This window comes from Acanthaster planci, linkage group LG13 (assembly GCF_054643075.1).
Source record: "Acanthaster planci isolate LZ-2023a linkage group LG13, COTS_SCS, whole genome shotgun sequence".
Classification (NCBI taxonomy): Eukaryota; Metazoa; Echinodermata; class Asteroidea; order Valvatida; family Acanthasteridae; genus Acanthaster; species Acanthaster planci.
This window is the reverse complement of record NC_141789.1, coordinates 4,568,901-4,589,925: the sequence shown is the minus strand read 5'-3', so window position 1 is coordinate 4,589,925 and position 21,025 is coordinate 4,568,901. Positions and strand designations below refer to the sequence as shown.

At 39.6% G+C, this 21,025-nt stretch overlaps 1 protein-coding gene across 5 annotated transcripts in view; it reads left to right on the top strand.

Moving 5' to 3' along the window:
* Positions 1 to 662: 662 nt before the first annotated feature.
* The window catches only part of LOC110981247 (shootin-1-like), a 57,819-nt gene continuing 37,456 nt past the window's right edge, over positions 663 to 21,025 (top strand). The window contains exons 1-3 of one of the 5 annotated variants that reach the window (XM_087144761.1): positions 663 to 892; positions 5,219 to 5,353; positions 6,254 to 6,348. In XM_087144761.1, coding sequence (XP_087000887.1) covers positions 802 to 892; positions 5,219 to 5,353; positions 6,254 to 6,348 — 321 coding nt within the window. In that variant the 5' untranslated portion in view covers positions 663 to 801. Of the gene's footprint in view, positions 893 to 5,218; positions 5,354 to 6,253; positions 6,349 to 12,408; positions 13,055 to 13,133; positions 13,441 to 21,025 lie in introns of those variants that run through there. The other 4 variants (XM_087144762.1, XM_022238646.2, XM_087144763.1 and 1 more) reach the window with 4 other exon arrangements.

The following is a 21,025-nucleotide window of genomic DNA, read 5'->3' as shown; positions in this document are numbered from 1 at the left end:
AAATTAATACCAAAATGTTTTATATTTCTATAAAAATTCGTATTTCAGGACTAAATTCAGCCACTGCACGATGAATAAACTGCCATGTACATGTACATTTACATGTACATGTAGGTAGGCAAAGTTGGCTGTTTATTGAATCAATATAAAACTTCCACCCGTTTATGTTGAATAGCGCCACCATAAGTCAAATCGCACCAACTCCAGAAGCAGTAAGGTAATAGCGTAAACATAAGCGGACTATGTTTGCAGTTATGTGTAAAATTTGTGTAAATGTTTCGTGAGAATCTGGATAATTTATTTGATGATAAGCAATAATCACAAATGGCACCTTTATTGTTTTCAGCACTAACGTCGTATTTCATATTAACAGGTGTTGCGTCAGTGCAGTGTCCGCGCTCTACATTTGCTAAGCGAGTGGCCAAACTTTTACGTCACTTTGTCATTGGCCAATACCATTTTGCCACAAGGGTGGAGATATATCAGTATTTGCATACAAAACGAAATTCATTAAAGAGCAAAGCTATTAATAATACGGATTAAAGAATCACTATAAGTTCCACAATATTTATATGTAGAAGTACTTCATTAATCCTTTAATTCGTCGATGATTTTAGCACCAAAATGGATTACAAAACCTGTCACCTATTACAAACTTTGCACCAGTCCGTTCAAAAGCGGAAGTATGGTTAGTTGGCTAGCTATATGTAGCGCTGTTAGGTGATAATGTGATCAAAATTTATCGTACAGAGGGTCCAGGAATTTACATTTTCTTTTGAAACGCATACCGAAGAGGAAGGTATGGAGACAACTTTGACAGTTTCGAAAAGTTCTAAGCTGTCCACAGAGGCTAGCAGCGAACTTGTTGCTTTCAAGAAAGCTGCGGCGAAAGGTAAAGTCCTGCAATCTGTAAGATTTGATTAATCAACTTCCATGTTTCTACGCGGCCTGTTGTTATCACAACCAGTTAGCATCAAAACTCGTTTCATTCCAAATGGCAAACTGGTTGGCCTAGGTAGACCCAGGCCCTGTTCACGAGTCTGAGTTAGGCCTCAGTATTGCTTCTGTATTGGAGTATCTCACATTACATGTACTTCCAGAACTGTTAAATTTTACAAATGTTACAAGCCCATCGTGCTGGGTTCCATTTTCCAGTCCACTCCAGATGCTTTTTTTTTTCTCCCTTTATTTTTTTAGAACACCAGCCACCCCGCATGATCAATCTCACAGCCAAGTACAAGTCAAAATGTCACACCCTTCTCAAGGGATTTTCACCTTGTAGCCACGTAACCAGTCATTCCAGGGGTCATATTTTAGAGTTACGGGGTATTCTGCAATTACTCCATTTTTTTTCCACCAGGAAAGACATCTATATGTACGGAAGTGTGTAAGGGTCACTTGCAAAAATTCTGTTCAAGATATATATACTATGTTGCTGCGGCGAGTTAAATTGTTGAATGCATATCTCGCTGCGGCGAGTTATAAGATCTCGACGCGGCGTCAAATTGATATCCCATCGCAACAGATATCTAAATAGATTCATAAGTCCTATTTAGCGATTTGTTTTTAAATGTATCTTTAGGATGAAATGCATTGAGATTTGGTTTTAGATTGCTAACTGGAACAAAAGGGGATGTTACATCTCAACCAGGCTTGATTTCCAACACAAAAGAAACCAAAAAAATCTTCTTTTGGGGTTATGAATTTCCATATCTGGAAGTGGGGTAACCCACTTTGACTCCCTGGTAGACTGCCTGTTGAAAGGATTACGGTGCCCTTTCATTTATACTTTAAATAATCCGATTTACATATGAACTGCAAGGGGGGACCCTGAAAAGAAAGAAAAAAAAACCAAAGAAATGAAAATTAGAAATGAAATAAAACGTAATTATTGGCTTGAGAAAAAAAAAGAAAAGAAGTTGAACCTCTTCCAGCAGTGAAATGTTATTGTTTTCATGGTTGGCCCCCCCCCAAATTTCTAGCTATACCCTTGCATATTTTAAACCAATGTGTGTTGCCATTTTGAACCAAACCTCGATGCTAATATCATTCTAACATTAAAATCTGCTATGATTTAGGAGATTTCAGCAGGCAAAGTGAAATGAAGGTAAAAGGAAAACTACTACACACTTTCTCATCAACTGGATTGAAATCCTCAGGCTCTCTGACCTCACATCCATGCTTTCACTTGTCACAAACAATCCATACAGTGCAAGGTGCTGGGAAGGGCAAATACAGTACATAACATATTTTTGGTTGAGAATTTATTGGATGGAGTCTATATTAACATCTGAACACGGGTTGACACTTCCAGCTCCGTGCAAATGACATGTGTGCACTTACACTATATTGGTATGAGCATCCAAAGCTATGAGTTATTTCATGCGTTGTGTTTGTAAAAGTACTGTTTTTCAATCTCCCATTTTAAGTATTATAGATTAATAAGTTTCAACTGATGAAAGTTGAAAATTTCATGTAACTTCAAGTCCGATTGCTTGTGTTTGGCACTAGGAAAATGTAGGAAGGAATGAAAAACAGTTTAGCCCTCATCTGAATGTGGAAATTCACACCACAAAAGAAGATTTCATTGTCTTTGTGCAGAAAAACAGGCTTTGTTGAAATGTAACAAATTGTTTGTTCCAATTAGCAATCTAGAACCAAATCTCAAGGCATTTCATCCTAAAAGACGATGCGCTGAATAGGACTTATGAAACTGCTGAAATATTTGCACAGCAGGATATCAATTTGATGCCGTGGAAAGATCTTATAACTCGCCGCGGCGAGATACACACTCAACAATTTAACTCGCCGCAGCGAGATAGTAACTCAAAAAATATTTGTTACAAGTGGCCCTTATACGGTTCCGTACATATGCCACAAACTTTTCCCTGTATTGACCTATAAAAGTATTAGCCTTCTGAAACCGGCATGTCCCAAAGTCCAATTTAGCTGTGAAAAGTTTGGGGTTTGTGAACTTCGGGACCCCTGTTTTTAGTTACTTTTGCTGATAAAGGTCAGCCCCTAAAAGGAGTGTTACTCGGGCAATGTCTCTTGATTGTCATGACCATGTTTAGGTTACATTTGGAAAATAGATCAAGATAAAAATGCGACTTTCTTACCTATGTCTTGTCAGTGTAAATGCAAGGTGAACTTGACACACAAACATGGTAGACTGTGTGACCTAATCTGCCTTTCCCATGTTTCCAACGAATCAGAGATCCACTTTCCAAGGAAACTTTCCAGTAACCAATCAGTAACACTCGGATTTTACATAAATAATATCATCATGTGGTCGTATGCGCATACAATCTGGCTGTTATTTTCAATACTCACACTCCCCAATTGGCTCATCTCAACCAATCAGAGATTGGCTTTCTAATAAAACTTTTCTGTTACCAATCAGAGAGAATCTACCAAGCACATTCTGACTTATTGCCTTTTTTTTTTTTTTTTAGCAGATGCTTGCATGCACAGTCTGTGTCTCTGTTGTTGTTTTTACCCCATAATTTCCCTCAAAAATCAAACCCTACCCTCTTTCTACAAAATAAACCCGGGACTTTGACGAAATAGTGTCATTGTCCTCTGGTTGGGTGAATCTGCCAGCTTAAATCTAATTCTACCTTCTGTATAGGAAAGGGGTCCGGAAGTTTACAAATGCCAACATTTTCAGGTTTTCACTTGGAAAGAGCCATTTTTCAGACCTGTCTCATGGGGTTCATGTACAGGGTGTCAAGCAGCATCCCACAGATAGATCATTATGTTTACTTTCCACACATGGTTTTCTTTTCCTTTTGGTAGGTACCGGTATATGTATACCCCAAGTCTGAGATCCATTTGTTGTTAACTGGTCTGGTTTCCATTTCTAATGCACCAGACTGGCACATCAAAAAAGGAGACAGCAATCTGTCTAAACTTCCTTAACTATGTGGCCAATGTGAAAAATAAAACTCGTGAACCAAACTAGGCTAGCAATTGAATTGAAACTCCAAATATTGTCAGGATTTTCCCAAGGTGTGTTTTCATTCTCACAGTTCCGTTTAGCCTTCAACAAAATACAGCTTGTGTACATATTTGCATCACTGGGTATCAAAGTTCATGGTTGGTCAGATTTTCTGATGATAGACACAGAGGTTTAAGCACCTGCTTCACGTCAGTGATATAATTACGAATGATAATTGACATGGCTGTTACATGTAAGTCATCCAATGTGTTACAGTAACATGCCCTGCAAAGTCTGATATACTGTATTCTGCAAAATGTTATTACATGTCCCCTTATGTACACAAGAGAAAAAAGAATAGTATCTAACTGATCATAATTGTAAAGACTAATCGAACTGCGTCCACAGCATTTCTCTGTTTCCCATTGTGCATTTGCTCTATACCAAACATTTTAATATGCATACTTCTAAGCCTCCTTGCAAGGAGGCCTGATAGGTGACCCAGACACTAACCACTCAGCAGCCTGTCAATATCAGGATATGGTTTCCTTAATCTCACGGGCAAACAAACTTTCAACAATAGAGTAGGAAGGCCAATTATCCTTCAGCTCCTTCCTTGTAATGTTAATGAAGCATCAAGCGTTATGTGAAGATTGGGGAAATCCCCTAATGTGGCTCAATTGGCAGTCACACACAGGATGAAGGTGACTCAAGTGGAAGGGTATTTATACATGTGAACGTGTAGTTCAGGACTTTTCCACCATGGTTGCACTGCATTACAGGCATAAATAATTGTCATACTATTGAAGAATCATGGGTGGCTCTGGGGTGGTGAAGTTGAATGTGCCTTTTTCGAGTTAAATTTGAATAAAATCTGGTACTACTGAATTCTCAAAACAATAAATAGAACACAATAAATTCTCCATTCTTAAGACAATGTTGCTGTACCTCGTGATTTGGGACAAGCTTTTGCTTAGTTTCATATGAGACACCTTGCACCAGTGCACCGTTTTCAGTGGCTAAGAAGGGCACAGAGGAACCAGTCCATTCCAGAGATGATGGTCGCTTTGCAATAGCTTGCCCCGAATCATGAGGTATAGCAACAGTGTCTTTAGTCTGGGGAATTCACATTGTCTAGTTTATGTGCTATCAAATAACTGAGTGTACCAGATTTTATTTAAATTCAACTTGCAAAAGTCTTATTAAGCCCCCCCCCCAAAAGGCCCATGATAACTTCTCTCCTAAACTTACAGATTGTTTGTGCCCTTTCATTTTCAGCTGTTCAAGAACACGCAGAGCTCAAAAAGAGCTATGACAAATTACGCCGCAAATTCCAGGAAAGTGAGAAAATTAGGAGGGGTCTGGAGAAGAAACTTGTCAGTACCGAGCAGGAACTGTCGAACCTTGGTGTAGGTAAGTCTCAGAGATTGAAGAAAGAGGACCATTATGTGCTGAAACCCTGTGCTTTAGAATTGGGACAAGAAATCACAAAAGGCACTTCTTTATTTTAAACTCAAGAGACGAGGAAAATTAGCCCAAATCTGAAGTAGCTCGTGGCATTATCAAATGAAGGGGGTGGAATTGATGTGTGATGCATCTTCTGCTTCTTATTGTATTTAATTTGTTCATCACGTATTTAGCCAACACAATGTATTCCCAAATACCTCAGTAGAGCTCCAGTGGAATATTTTGGAGGTTCCAGAGTAGTGCAAGGGAGGGATGGAGAGTGAGGAGGGTACTTTATAGGGGACACTATTTCCTGTAACAGGGGACACTGAGACAATGTTGAGGGTTCGAAGGGGGCCTTGGCACTGGTGGTGGAATTGGAGGGGAGGGGATACTGTTGCCCCCCACCTTTGAAAAGGTAGTTATTTTGTCCCCCCTGTCTTTATAGGCCTTCCTGCCATTGGAGGTACATTACAACTTTATCGTCGTATTCTTTTCAGTCTGATGGCTTGAGGTCTCCCCCTCCTCTTTTAAAACCATTCCTCCTCCTCCTGTTGGCTCTTGGTCTGAAGTGAGAGGGGGATGCTCATCCATTTATGTGTACATATGTCACTGGGTTTAAATTCAGCTTTGGTCAATCTTTTTCAACTGAATCTTGATCTGAAGCTAACGGTGCCACATTTATTGTTCAGTGTGGTTCTATGCCATTATTAAGCTTCTTCAAGAAAAGAGCTCAAGCTCTTGTTCATCGTCACAAACTGTCAAATACCAGTTTTGAGAAATCACTCCTTTTGGTACACGCACAGATAGAGTCACATTTTTTCCCCCAGCTTACATCAAAGATACAGTATGTCCTTCTCAAAACAGTTTCAGAGGCAGCTTGTGAAGAGTTCACCCATCTGCACATCAAATACGAGGTGGAGCAAAAATGCAGGCTAACAGCAGAGAAATATGCCACCAAGGTACCAGTGAACAGTTAGTGTTTTTCTCCCACGGGGGTGGGGGGGATTAGTATTGGGGGAGGGATAAGTTATTGACTATATTTATGGCAATGAAATTAAGCAAACTTCCTGAAGGCACAGCAAAATGAGCATTTTCTCAAGTAAGAAATCTTGTCTCACTGTACAGCCATGCTTTGTTGGTAGCATATATAGCAAGGTGTGACATAGGATGCCTTCTCTATTTTACACACTGCCATCATCTCTTTAAGAGAGTGAAAGAAGAAGATTTTCTTAGATTACCATCACTTTCAGTTTTTCATTTTGAGGCACTGGCCTTGCACGGTGCACTATTTATAATTTAATAAAAATCTTCCATTACCCCACAAAGGATGTTCCAGTCTGCTCATAATTATGTTAACTTTTATTTCATGGTTTCAGTGTTTACTTTATGTTGTCCTCTGTGCCAACAAGGAGGGTGTTTTAAGTGCGTGTGTAGGCAGTTCATTCCTGTTTTATTTCATGTTTGAAGTGCAAGTATATTGCTGGTGACTCACAAAGTGTACATTATGTAGATCAAATATCAAAAGCCAGGGTTGGGATATTGGTTGCTTTCATTGTTCAAGCTCTAGACAGAGTAGCCAGGGAGTGTAGGGAGCTGATCACAGTTGGAAATTGTATACTGCGGTTTGGTTTATCCGCTCTTTGTGTTTGTACAGTGTATTTTGAGGGCCCACAGAAGATTTGGTATTGCTTTGAAATGCATGGTAAATGCAGAACTAAAGGAATGGTGGGGAAAATCATTGTTGATGTCAGTAGCATTGTTTGTATGCTATTTAAACCAGACGTGTCTGTCTGCATACATGTACTTAGTCAGAGGAATTTGACTTTCATTACCCGCTTCTTAGGAGTTTAATTGAACTTTAATTTTCTCATATTTCCACCTAGACTGAAAGAAGTTTTTGTTTCTTCCCAAGCATTAATTTTGTTTGGAAGTTTGCCTGATGTTTGACAAAAGTCATCCCTCTCTGTTTTAACCTGTGAAACTTCTCAGTGCTTCTTACATGTACACTACAGTGTAGCTGGATAGTCCCTTGGACTTTTGAGAGGGATTTTAGTTTGGACAGTCAGTCCCTGTTTTCCTGAAAGTGTTATGTAGCAGACGGAAATGTTTGGAAGTTGCCTTATACTGAGTTCCTTCTACATTTCTTGACACTGAGTGAGCTGCTTCTTTTTGCTTTTTGAACACTTGGCATTTTTTCCCCCGGATACGTACGGATGTAACTATCGATCTTGTAACTCTCAATATATTTGTAATATATGGGTAAGGGTCACATATGTATTTGATCAAAGTCAATAAATATACACAGCAAAATATCAATTACATTTGTGACAGAGACTTTTACAGCCATTGGATTGCACATTTTATTGATAAATGTTTCTTTTTCATTTTAAACACAGTATGCGCGTCATCAATCTTAATCATGTTTTTATATTTAATTCCTTAATTTGTTAAGTCCATTTACCCAATCATGGTTGCTTATCCTCTTGGAATATAATATCATTCATGAATAAGTACAGAGTCTCCATAACCACTTCAGCTGTCTGTGAAAATGCAATTACTCTTGTGGAAAGCTTGGACTGAGCTTCGCCAAATCAAATGAAGAATTCCAATTTTGTCTTTGAGGTTGACCTGCAGGCACTTTGGACTCCATGTGTACAGTGCGTGCATACTAACACCATTACTCTCATGGTCATGCAAACATTTTGGTATCCATAGTTTTCGAAAGGGTGAAATGTCAGCATACTTCATCAAGGGCACGTTCTTTAGACCTACGGTAACCGAGTGCATCAAGCTCCTGTGTAACAAAATTGTGGTTGGGCTCCCATGTTCAAAAAAATCCCACAAAATATTGACATTATTTTGACTGACCTGGGAGATTGGAATTAAATATTCAAATAAATACTGACACAGTCTTTGGCTACTGAGTTTCTCCTTGCTGTCGGTGAATATGACTTTCTAAGCAGAAGTTTGTGGCAAGCTTGTGTAGTTTCCCGTGAGTTTTTCTTGGAGAGGAAGCAAATACACAGGCCTCATAAAATTTTGTGGCTTAGGGCAAAAAAGTGTTGAAATGTGTGTCTATCAGGAGTAGCAATCCCATTGCACATGGAAGCCAGCAACCTTTAACGTTGCCTCATTGAAACTTGTCGTGTGCATTGAATCCAAATATGAATATTGTCAAGGATTTCACCTGTCAAGTTTTCCCTGATTATATGGACATACATGTAGATCTTGCCTGAGATTAGCGTAGCTTTCTAAATGCTGTAAATTTAAACTGCGTGGAATAGGATGGACAGAGACTGATGGTGAAGTACATTTAAGGCTGAAAAACAGTAGTTTTTAAATTGGTACAAAAGTTTCCAATTCTCTGAGGCTTTTGTTCAAATGAAAACCTGGCAATGCACAAGGAAGACCGCCACATACAACGTGCCTCTTACATTATGAGAAAAACATTTGTCAGATTCAGGCAAGATGGTAGTAGCTCACGTAATATTATTCCTGGAATCTGAATTTCTTTCCCCACTTTAAAGCAGAAAAGAACAAGTAATTAGTGGGAACCAAGCAGAGGGCATGTAGTGATTGTGGTTAATGGTTAAACCCACATAGTAATGGTACTCGAAGGGTAGACATCAGAATAACACGTGGCTGTCCCATTAAAATGGAGTGAATGCACAATAACACATTGAATGTATGAGTGCACACATTGGATATCGATGTCACAAAATGAAAAATGATCCGGCAGGAGATAAGCAAATGTTGAGGACATCAGGGAAAACGGTTTTACTCACATGTACATATCAGAGATCCTGAACTGCTCTGCTCAGTAACACACAATTGAAAAATAAGGGAATATAGCATGTGCCTTCTGGTTGTTCTATAAATAGACCTCGATGCATTGTATACTGAGCATTGTGGTCTTTTCGGGCAAATATTATTGCCCCAACTTGTTAAATTAGATTGTTTGGATTGTTAAATCTCCTAGATTGGAAGTGTAGAGCTTGGCAGCCCTGTGGAATCCGTACTCCAGTGTGCCGTCAATGGGATTAAGTACTGCTATGCACCTATTACCCATGAGTAGATGATTTTGTGTGTGTGCACATTTAGGCAAAAATTAGTTGCCTGCTCTCCATAGGATACCCTAAGCTGGAATGTGCACACACCTTGACTTGCAGTAGTGGCAAGATACCAGAACCTTCTTTTTGCACAGAGCAGTAGGGGGGTACTTGTACATGTTTGCACAAGCTTTCAGTGTTCTCCACAAGGGGTTTTAGAAGGGGGGCCACCCTGCCAACATTTTAGGCTGCCCTGCTAAAGTTTCGTCACCCCCACCCAAATTTCACCGCCCTGCTATTTTTTCTACTGACTTTTCCCCATTCTCCACTGTCTCCACAGTTTATGTAAGGATAAAGAAGTTAACCACACTTTGTGGAACAAACCTTATGAGTTTGCCAGCATCAATATTCAGCAGATCAGTATTGCACTTGTAGTAGCATTAATGATCAATCCCAGATGCAGTACTAAGTAAAAAATTGTGGACTGACTCCAGTCTCCTTATTCATATCATTTTCACTTTGTCGCGAGAAGAACCAGTTAACCTAAATTATAATGTTCCGTAACACTTGAGGGCATTTTTATTCCAGTTAAACCCACGTTGACGACAAGTTCTGATCAGTACAAAAAGAACTGAATGCCCCAGAAAAAAATTAACTATCTTGCCTTCATCTCAAGTTGTTAACACAAGCAAATTTGATTCACAGAGTCAGAAGAAAGTGCTCAGGAAATGCCTCAGATGCAGATTGCACCACAGAGCACATAGAATCCAAAATTTCCTGGGGCCCTTATTAGTGGGCTCTGGACCCCATGCCACAAAGGCTTCACACTCCATGCTCACATTGCCTGCTGCCCTGCTATAATTTAAAGCCGTGGAGAACAGTGAGCTTTAATTGGAATTACGTACCTGTTTCTGAAAAAGTTACTAAGCTTAAATAAGAGTTTTCATCAGTAGATTAGGCAAGATTATTAGACAAGCACTACTAATATTTACTTAATGGTTGTTACTGATTTAATAGTTCTTCTTACATGTACTTCCTTATTGATCTGTAACTTGACTTTTCTCTTTCACTTGCTTGCCATGGCTAGTGACCCTGCACTTGGGTAGTGCACGATACAGGGTATGTGGGTAGTGCAAGGTTGAGGCAGCTAAACTGTATGATCATCAAGAACTTACATGTAGCATTACACTTTGTTTCTTCCAAGCCCTTTGATTGCTTGTTCATGTCTGTGAATTGAATGCAGTAGATCCAGCTCGTTATTAAAAGAGCTAGGACAGAACGTGCTTATGCAGATTCTGCGTGCTTACCGTCGACAGTTTGCCATCCTAGAATACATTCTTTCTTTTTGCTCAAGCACTGGGTTGCCTCAGCACCAGTTAACTAATCAAGCCATTCTGACAACTTGGAATCATTAAAACTGAAAAAATAAATGGGATCTCATCCATTACTATTGCAAAGGCTGGTTTTGTGCTAGATTATAGATGCACTACTCGGGGATAGAAATGCTGTACACTTCAAGTAACTAGTGCAGGAAAGTGTGAGTTATGAAAAGAGTAAGAGTGGATGAAACAATCAATGGGGACCTTCAACCCCCTGTGGTCTCTTATCAATTAAAGACGATGAATAGTGAGCAATGATTTATGCAAATCATGTCCTCCTTCACTTAGTCATAATTGTACATGTAGTGTACACACACCATGGCTATGCATGCTTTCAGCAGTTTCATGAAAATCAGAAACACAAAACTTTGCGTACTTTTTGTGTCAAACTCCCCCCAAAAAACTTGTTAAAAGCAAATGATCCCGGATATGTATAATCTGATTTAGAAACAATTTCATTGTTTGGATAAAAGTTTAAATGGCAGTCATGTAAATTATTTCCATTCATTTATACATTACATTGTGGAGAGTTGAAATTGAAATGAAAATGTGAGTTTGCAAGCACATGTCTCCACATCTCCACACAGATTTCCTCCGCAGGGTTTGATCTGTTCCAGTAATTGGTGTGTACATGTGGTTTGGTTTGGTGAAAGTTTATGTTAGGTGTGAAATTGAAACATGTGCATGTACACGATATACATATATGTTCTTCAGCAACTGTAATAATTGTATAGTGACCAATATGAAACTTACGTGTAACCTGCCCATTTTCGTTTGAAAAAAGTTGAATCAACTTTCAGTGATTGACATATAGTGAAGACTAATGCCTGCAAAATTCCAATTAAGAAAAGAAAAAGGCAATTTTTGGATAATTAGTAGCACGTAAGTTTGCTTGATCTGTGGATTAGTATTTTGTGATGGTTTTCCCCACCGATACATGTACTTTTCTGTTGCATAAAATTGAATACAATGAGATGAAATGTGGACAAAGCAGTTGCATTTGAAGTTTTCCTCAGTGTTACCAATTTTTACCATTCCTTGACCTTCCTGGAAATCAGTTTATAAGCTAACTGTACTAAATCTTTTTTTGAAGTTTCCATAATCGTTTGTAGTTAGAAGGGGCATTGGGGAAAGTTGCCATTTTAAAAATGAATATCGAAAAAAAAAGTAAATAAAGCCCTGTTTAGATTTACCGAAGATACAGCCTGCACTCAGATTCATATATGCTGGACAAATTGTTAATGTTAGATAAATGTAAAAAATAGCCATTGAGGAAATACCAATAACAAGATAGTTAATTCATTGGCACCCTTTACTACCATACAAAGACTTACATGGAAAGCCCCAGTCCTGCAAATTGTAGTTTAGAACCTGTAGTTTTCTCAATAATATTACTGTATTAAAATGTAAAAATTGTGTTATGAACACATCGTATCAATACATGTACTGTATGTGGCTGTTATTCAGTAGTGTATTTAAGAATAATTTGATGTCATGTGCCTCATAACAGAGTATGTTTTGCCCATTCATGAGCCTGCGTGACAGAGCAGGTGTTTCAGTTAAGCAAACAGTCTAGATGCTCTGTGGCTTTATTGAGGAGTCAGAGGAACCCCCATTAATGATGAAAAACCTCATTATCTTAGGCCCCGCCTCCTCCTACCATTCTCCGGCCTCCTCCGGAATGACTAATGCAAGCCCTTGCTCTCTCCTTGTGATTACCTTTGCCTCACGATGTTGCCATATGTCTAGCTAGTTTGGCCGTGATGATTCATCCCGCGTCGTAAATGGACGTGCTTGGGGCCGGTCACTGAGTCGCATCTCATAATGCCGCCACAGCGTCGCACGCACACACTGACTGCTCGCACAACACACACTTGGTTTGCACGTCCTGAATACTGAATCACTGGCTCGGTGCTCTCATAGGGGCAGTCGATGATGACACAGACGCAAGACACAGCAGAGTTGAGTCGCGGCTCCTGAGTGACAACAACGAGGAGGGAAAAAAAACAATGAGAAATTATGGATTCGGGTACTACGCCCCGGTCTACTGGAGGGGGCTGGATTTTTTATGAATGTCTCGTGTGAGGCCTCAAGGGGGAGTCACATTGTGTTTACTTTCTATTTTTTTTACGTGCTGAGTTGTTGGACTCGTCAGAGAGAATATATCAATGTCTTGGTACAGCAATGCAGTGCACAGGAAGATAGCCGCCATGAGGAGACTGTTCCGCCATCAGCGGGTAACGTAGCCTCCCTGAATTATGCTTGTTTCTTGCGGTTTTTTAAGGGGTATAGGAATTAGTAATTAGGGGCGATTTTGGACGTGGGGTTAGACTCTTTGGTGCCATTGCTTACAGTGCATTCCAAGCTGCGTGAATTTATGCATGACTCGTGGCATCTTCTACATGCACATGCTTACATGCTCATCTCAGCGTGTTCACAGGTTGCGTGCCACTTTGAACATGTGCATAGGACATTTAAGGTTTGGTCTTTCCAACTGGTACATGTAGCCTGAGGTTGTTAGTGCCGGCATACGGTGTGTACACATGGTCTTTTGGATTTATTGTTTGGTGTAGGCTGGGCTCTGTGTGCCTTTGGAATGGCTCATCTACATACAGCATCGAAGGTAGTTATTGTTAGTGTTAAGTGTGGTGGAAGTAGGAATAATCTCATAAAAATTTATGATTAAATTTACAGTTGTGTTCAGAAGTATACATTTTTGAGGTACGTGTGCCGGCTTCCTTAAGAGAACCACATGTGCATGTTCTGCCATACGAATCACATTGTCATCTTAATTATGATTACCATCTTTTTCTGCCGCTTTTCTTTTTTTCTTCAAACGTTGCAGATATCTTGAAAGGAAAGTGATTTTGGTGATTATTGACCTCATGTGATGACGTCATCAGGTGACAAGTTACGTGACATTAAAGGTTCACTGTCTAAAGCCCTCTCTGTCCTGAAGTACATATGATATCCCATCGAGTTGAAACTTTGCAGATAAGAAGAAACGGAAGTGTTCTAGTCACAAATTTCCCTGATGTGATGATGACGTCATCAAATGAGGAGTCAAATTACATTTTATTTAAAGCATGTTATTTCCTGAAGTACATGCCTGATTGGGTTGAAACCTTGGACCCGAATGGTCATGATGAAATAATTACACTATCAGGTACGTGCTGTAGATTCTTTGTTAAATTAACAAAGGAATGCGAAAAAGCCCTCTGTTCTGTTGGCAAACAGACAGATGACCTCTAGTTTTTCAATTACATTTTGAATGTGGTATTTGCTGCTGTAAGGGCTTGCTGTCATATAGGCATGTACAGTGCTTTACATTAATTTGTTTCACTTCTTTCGCGTCAAGTTTTCTTTTGGTCTGAAGTAATCACAATAGGGAAACTGAAAATTTGTTCACGTCAAACACATGTACACCCACATGGCTTGCTTCTGTCAAGTGCAAAGAAATAGAATGCTTATTCTGATTGTTGCTGTCATTTTAATCAGTCTTACCGGTAAGTCCGGGTAGTATTCTAGCATTGCCTTAAAAATGCAGCCTGGTCCCCAAAATGATTGAAGCCACAATTCTGCTGGGGGGGAGGGGGGGAGAGAAGGGGTGAGAGGACTGCCTTTTACCGCCAGACTTCACAGATACCCCAGGTAACCTTTTTGGCACTTCACAAGCAATCAGGTGTTCCCAGTCTTCACCCACAGGTGCCAATAATGAGTACATGTAGCTGTGTTTCCTAGACCGGAGTCATTGGTAGTAGTATACCATAGGATTTTTTAGGAACAGTCCCATGCAAATCAATTCCAAACAAAACAATCCATTCAATTAGACAAAGTTGTTAAAAATATGTTATAAGATAAGGCTTTCTTGGTTAGCCCTCATGTGAATTGCCCATTGTTATGAAATACAAATCCTCATGGGATGAATTTCTCCAATTAGAAATTAATCCATTTGACAAAAGAGAAAGGACACTTTGACCCCCCACCCTCACCTGTTTTTCACTCTGAAGCTAAACACCTGTACTACTATAAATACTATAGATACTAGTAAGCTACTGTTGACACTATTGTTGGTATTTGTGCTCCATGGTTTCTGTTCAAGACAATACTGGTAATTAAATATAAATAATAGGATCATGATGCTCTAGGCAGTTGGTCATCAAGTTTTGTGAACTGGAGTGTTTATCTAGAATTGTGGTGGATGTTTGTGATTTCCTGGAAGCCTGTGGGTGCATGTGTACTGGTATTTGTACATTTCTGTCCAAACATTTCCTTGAACCACATTGGATAGTGAAAGTGTGTATTGTGGCACCTTCCTGAACTTGGTGAAGTAAAGAGCATTACACAGTGCACACAGCACAATAGATAAATGCAAATTGGGCCAGAAAAGAAGTTTGGAAGAAAGAGGTATTGCAAAATTGGCTTTAATGGTTATCGGCGGTCATTAGTGTCACCTGTACGAGATGTGTTGTGGAGTTTAGTTTCCAAAGTCAGAATTCATTGTTCAGATATGGTTTTATTCTTGAAGGGATCTTTCTGACTTCAGCATTTGGGGGTGGAGTGGGCAATCATCATATCACTATTATCGCAAGTGACCTGTGATGTTTGTTTATTTGTTTATTTATTAGTTTTTATAACTCATTTAGATAATGCTAACAAGCAGCAGTTTAAATCACAAGATCTTCTCAATCAATGAGGTCCTCTCACCATATTGCAAATCCTATTGTTTAACCCTTGTCCAAATTCTGTTCTATAATTCAAGAATGCATGGTGCTTGTCTATAATTCAAGGATGGTGCTTGTTGGTGACTTTGCACATGGTCAAAGCATAGCAAGGGTCACTTTAGAAGCGGGGAGTCAATGGGATAGCTACGTGTATAAGCATTCTCTGTTGGAAATGATGTGTTGATATACAAGATGTGCATTCATGTCTGCTGAAAAAGAGCCACTTCAGTATAATTTTACTAGCTCACACTAAAAAGTTTGAGAATGGTACGGCTTCCGTGGCATTTAATCCTCATTTCTGCTGGCTGGATTAATATTTACACTCAAAATTGACATGTACATGTACAATCCAGATTGAGATGAAGCCGATGCAAGCATACCTACTTAATAGACCTTTGAAGTACTAGTTTGATATTGCTTTTAACACTGTGCTTTGTTTTGGTCTACATGTATAGTCAGAAACAACAGGCACATATTGTAACTGGGTTGCTCACTGCATAAAGACGAATGGTGCCAACTACATGTGAGAACAGGTCTGACATCACCATCATTACTGGATCTGACCCATCACTGGTCCCATCAATAATGAAGCAGGTGCCACCTCCACTAATTAATTGATGAGTAATCCTGGCTCCATGCTCCATATCTGTGCAACTCATCAGTTTGACAAGCAGTGGAATTTTCTGAATTTCCCTGTGCAAGGAAGGCAGTTTAGTTATAAGCCAGTGTGTTGTCCATACATTTTCCAAACATTCCACTCTTTCATCAAGCAGGATAGATATATACCTTGACTTGAGTAGAGTTTGAACCAGAGGTTAATGTTAATTGGCCTAACAATTGTTACTCTATCCTATACTTTGAGCCTTAAACAACATAAGAAAAATGACTGAAACCATGCAGAAATTAGAGTGGTATGTTGTGATTTTTCAAAAACCTAATGTAAAAAACCCATTTTTAGACAGATCAAATTAACTAATCACAAAGATTACTACACTGACTTTGAACGACAAAAACAAGAACGTGTACGTGTTCAAAAGGTAAAAATATAGGTGTTTACCATGATACTTAAAGGATGTGAAATATTCTTTCCCATTCATGCATAGGCCTCAATTAACATACATCGGAGCAGTATGCTCATATACATGGGCATCCAGAAAACAGCTTTTCTTTCTCTGTAAATCCCTGGCATCCTCACAGTCCCAGCAATCTGCCTATGGCGATTAAACCCCCCCCCCAAATCTTGTCCCCTCAGACTGCCAAATGTGATGACATGCCTTGTCTGTTATAGTCAGTCCCATCAGACTGAAATTGAATTTACATACTTCCGAGTACTGCTTATTAATATTCCAAAGTTCCATTCGATGAGGGCTGCTGCATTCATCACAAAGTTTTCATTGAGTGACCATGTTTTACAGAGCCACGGTTATCAGTCCCTGTCATTTCTTGCATAACCGCGGTACCTGCTCTTACCGGTAAATTAATCCAGGTACGGTACATGTATCTCCTTCCTGATGACAGTCCCACTAATTTGGAGTGTTATACCATGGAGCCACCAAGGTTGTGTATACAGCATTTACATATACATGTACACATTGTAGTGAAAAGCTACAACCACTGTGGTATTGTGGTGTGCATGTACACGTTTATGACAGTAAAGTTCCAAAGGGAAGGTTGTTTTGCCAGATACCTGGTGTTGGGTCAAGTGGTACGTGCCTCCTTGTGTGTTGAGTGGTCTGATCAATTTGCATTGAAGATCTAAAGGGTTTCCCTTTTTCCACTGTCTGAAAAAAAAAAAAATTGAAGAGTATTTTCCTTCCCCTTCCGTGGCTGTAAAGGAGCAGCTGAGTTTGATGATCCTCTGTGTCTTAATTTCATGTGGACTGTGCTGGCATCACCAACTCACAAAAGCACTCAACTTCAAGCTGATAACGCCTGTTACTGGTTCACGCGTGTGTGTATGGCATTGAGCACCCATAGTGAATGTTTGTCTGAATGTGCACAAATCTCTTGATGATGTTGTGTGGGCGCCACATTATCTCTCCGTTCAGGCTTCATTTTCTTTCTCTGTGCAGGAGGCACCGTGTACTTGTGCATGGCGTCTCAGATAATTCGTATTCATGTGCCTGTGCACGTACACATATGCTTCCAATGGTGCTTGGTGTAAATCCATTCAGAGTCTCTTTGAACCTTTAGTTGCAGCTGTCTGGAGTTCCGAACTTCCGATGTCATCCCAAGGAAAAACTATCTGATGGGAATCCTTCTTTTCCAAATGCAAATTCGGTTGACCTTCCACCTGCTGAACTCATCAGCCATCTTACAGTTCTGTACAGTATTGAGTGGGATTCAAAAGGACTGAGAAACATTAAAAAAGAGAAAGAAAAGGTCCTCTTGAGTCCCAGGTGTACATGTTATGGACACATGTACCAAAAGGGTACATTTGGTGCATGGATTAAAATGGGGCCTACATTTGATGGTACACTGCAGGAAAATGGAAGAAACTTTTTTTCTCCAGTACGGAAACTTGGAAAAGTTGGTCTTGTACATGCACTTAATGGCACGGCACGAAATCCCAGTTTTGTTTGAAATTTCCCAACTGAGAAACTAAACTTGGTCAAGTTGTCCTGAGTATTAATTGGATACCCTACTTGGAGAACCATTCAATTATGCATGGACTTGACTGAGTGGCTCAGGAACATAATTACACATACTGGTAATTTGAGTTTGATTGATTTTCCTTCGCTCATTGTAATATCACTAGTGCCAGGCCCGGTGGCAGTTATTGTCATAGAACAGGAGAGCCCCCACGGGGGCTTACTCTCACACCGTTTATCATCATCTCCCCAGTGTGTGGCTGCAGATGGATGGTTTCCCTGATGAGCCTCTGGGCTATGACTGCTGTAAAACATTTCGTTGGCAGGCTTTCTCATCAACTTCTGTTGATTCCTCAAGCTAGGCACAGCCATCTATTTTTATGAGAGCATGTATGACCCAGTCAGTACACTAGTATGCTCAACAAGAATCTGAGAATGACCAGTGTGTCACTGTCCTTAGAGACCCTGACCCTGGCTAATTCATTACATATGTATATGAATAGGCATTGAGTTCCATGTGCATGTCTGCATGCTTGAGAACCAGACAAATCTCGAAACAAACATATTTATACGTACTCATACAGTGACCATGGTAACACTGCCAATGGTCAATCAGTTTACAGTTATTGCCTGCTAGCTGTGAAGGGTCCATGCTGTTTTGTACACTGGCGGGGGCAAATGACACCCCCAAGTGAACCGATACTGTCCTATTAATAAAATCACATTTCTTATGTCATCTCTGGAATGAAGAAAAACTCTTTTCTGTGGAGATGACCTGTTGTCATCTGTCAACCTTATTACAGTGACATTGGCACAGTTAGGAAAAAAAAACAGACAAAAATTGACGACTGATTTAAACGCTTCACTGTCCCCCATGGCACATCTCACAGAAAAATACATAAATCTATGTTGTACCAACATAGCTGCAACCATGCACCCAAGGTCATACTAGCATTACGCAATGCATTAGAAATGGCACTTTCAACAGTAGGAAAGATCAAGGTAATGCATCCTGTGTGGTACATCACCCATTTACCGGCGTACATGTACATCACTCTTACTTCTGATCAGTGTACTTGCATGTTCGTGGCAAATTATACGATCGATGCTTGACCAATAAAAATTTACAGTCCTAGGTACATGTATCACAATTTGCAGTGGCCCCCGTCCATGATGGTAGGCGTTGTCATGAACCACTGTTCCATGACCGTTGTTCACTAAAACAAACCTGAAAAGTACTCTCTGCAATTTAAGGGGGCCAGTTGGGAAATAACCAACTGCTGGAATCATCTGTTGTTAAGGCAGCATTGTCAAGTCATAGTCTGAACATGTGCCAGTCCACAGCAAAAACCTATTTCAGACTCATAAAACCTGTCATAAATGTTTTTGAGTCCAGGTACCCACTCTGTGTTTTTTGACTAATAGCCTCACATCTGCAATACCGAGTTTGTTGATATGTTCAGCATTATTTTCGTCAAAATTTTAATGCAACTTTTATTTGAAGGTTTTTCTGATAAATAAATGTATGTAATCTCCTTTATTCATGAGCATAAGTCTGGGCACTTATGCTCATGAGCTCAGGAGAAACTATCACTTGAATTAATTAGTGTCCTGCAGCCTTCATAATTTACTCCTGTGTGAAACTGTGAATTTTTGATTGGAAATCAGACAGGTTTTTAAGGAGACAGAGCTCCTTAAGAGAGCTGCTGAAAGAAAGAGAGCTGCTGAAAACTACAACCCGTTCAACATCTGTTTGTGATAACACCTTATCGTAATAAAAGTACAGTCCAGTTTCCTTAAATAGCGACTCGCAAGGATTTTTTAAATATCCGTTTTGTTTCTTTCTTCTTGCTTCCTGTTGCCAACCCGGATTTATCTTTTCTTCGTGAAGTGATTGGCAAGAACGGTTGTGAACTTGGGAAGAAGTTACGTGTATATTGCATGATGTTGCGTTACATTTCCCTCTCAGATAAAATCTGCTTTCATTTTACATCAAAATACTGCCACAGAAGTTGGTTTATCACCATACATGTATGTACGCTATGTCAAGCTTTGATATGAGCTTATTGACAGTTCATTAAACTTACAAACATTATTAACTTCTGAACATCATGTCAAAACATTTGTTTTGTTGACAGTGTGTGGTTTTGTTCAGCCAGACTTGTTTGCCCAAACGAAGGGATGTGAATGATTTTGGGGGATGTTGAGAAGAAAAGTGATCAGGCAGAATGTAATGTTTACTTAAGTTTCACCTGAAAAATACATGGTAGATTTTTCAGTGAAATGCCAGCCAGACTCTTTGCATGACATAAATGGGAATTGATCTTTAGTTTGGATTTGGATTCTCAACTACTCACTTCTGGAAAATTGAACTCTCCACTTCTTTGAGAGTCAAGGCTGTTTCCAAGAACATTTAAGTTACTGAACATTATTTAAAAGAACAAGATTTGAAAAACAACAGCTTTTTGTCCCAAAAGAGCAGTGGTACTTCTGAGTGAACTTCTAGTAGTTACTGAATTCTTTTACAACTGAGAGTTTCTCCTTTTTTTACTTTTTTCTTTGGGAAATTTGGAGTTGATTCCAAACTATTGTCACTCCTGTAGGGAAATGGAATTGATTAAAAATAATAAAAAACTGCAGAAATCAACTGCCCAAGTAAAAGTCATGAATATGCATTATGAACACAGTATTAGTGCTCTGAAGTGAGATGATTTCAGTGATTATGTCCTTGCAATTACCTTCAGGTTTTCAATACCACGGTTGATGTGAGTTGGTCATGTCCAACCACAGTTGGCTGCTGCTAATGACACAGACCCATCTCTCACAGTAGACTGACTGACGATGGTTCATCCATGAAGCACTGTTGTTAGCATTGGTGAGATGTCTTATCTGA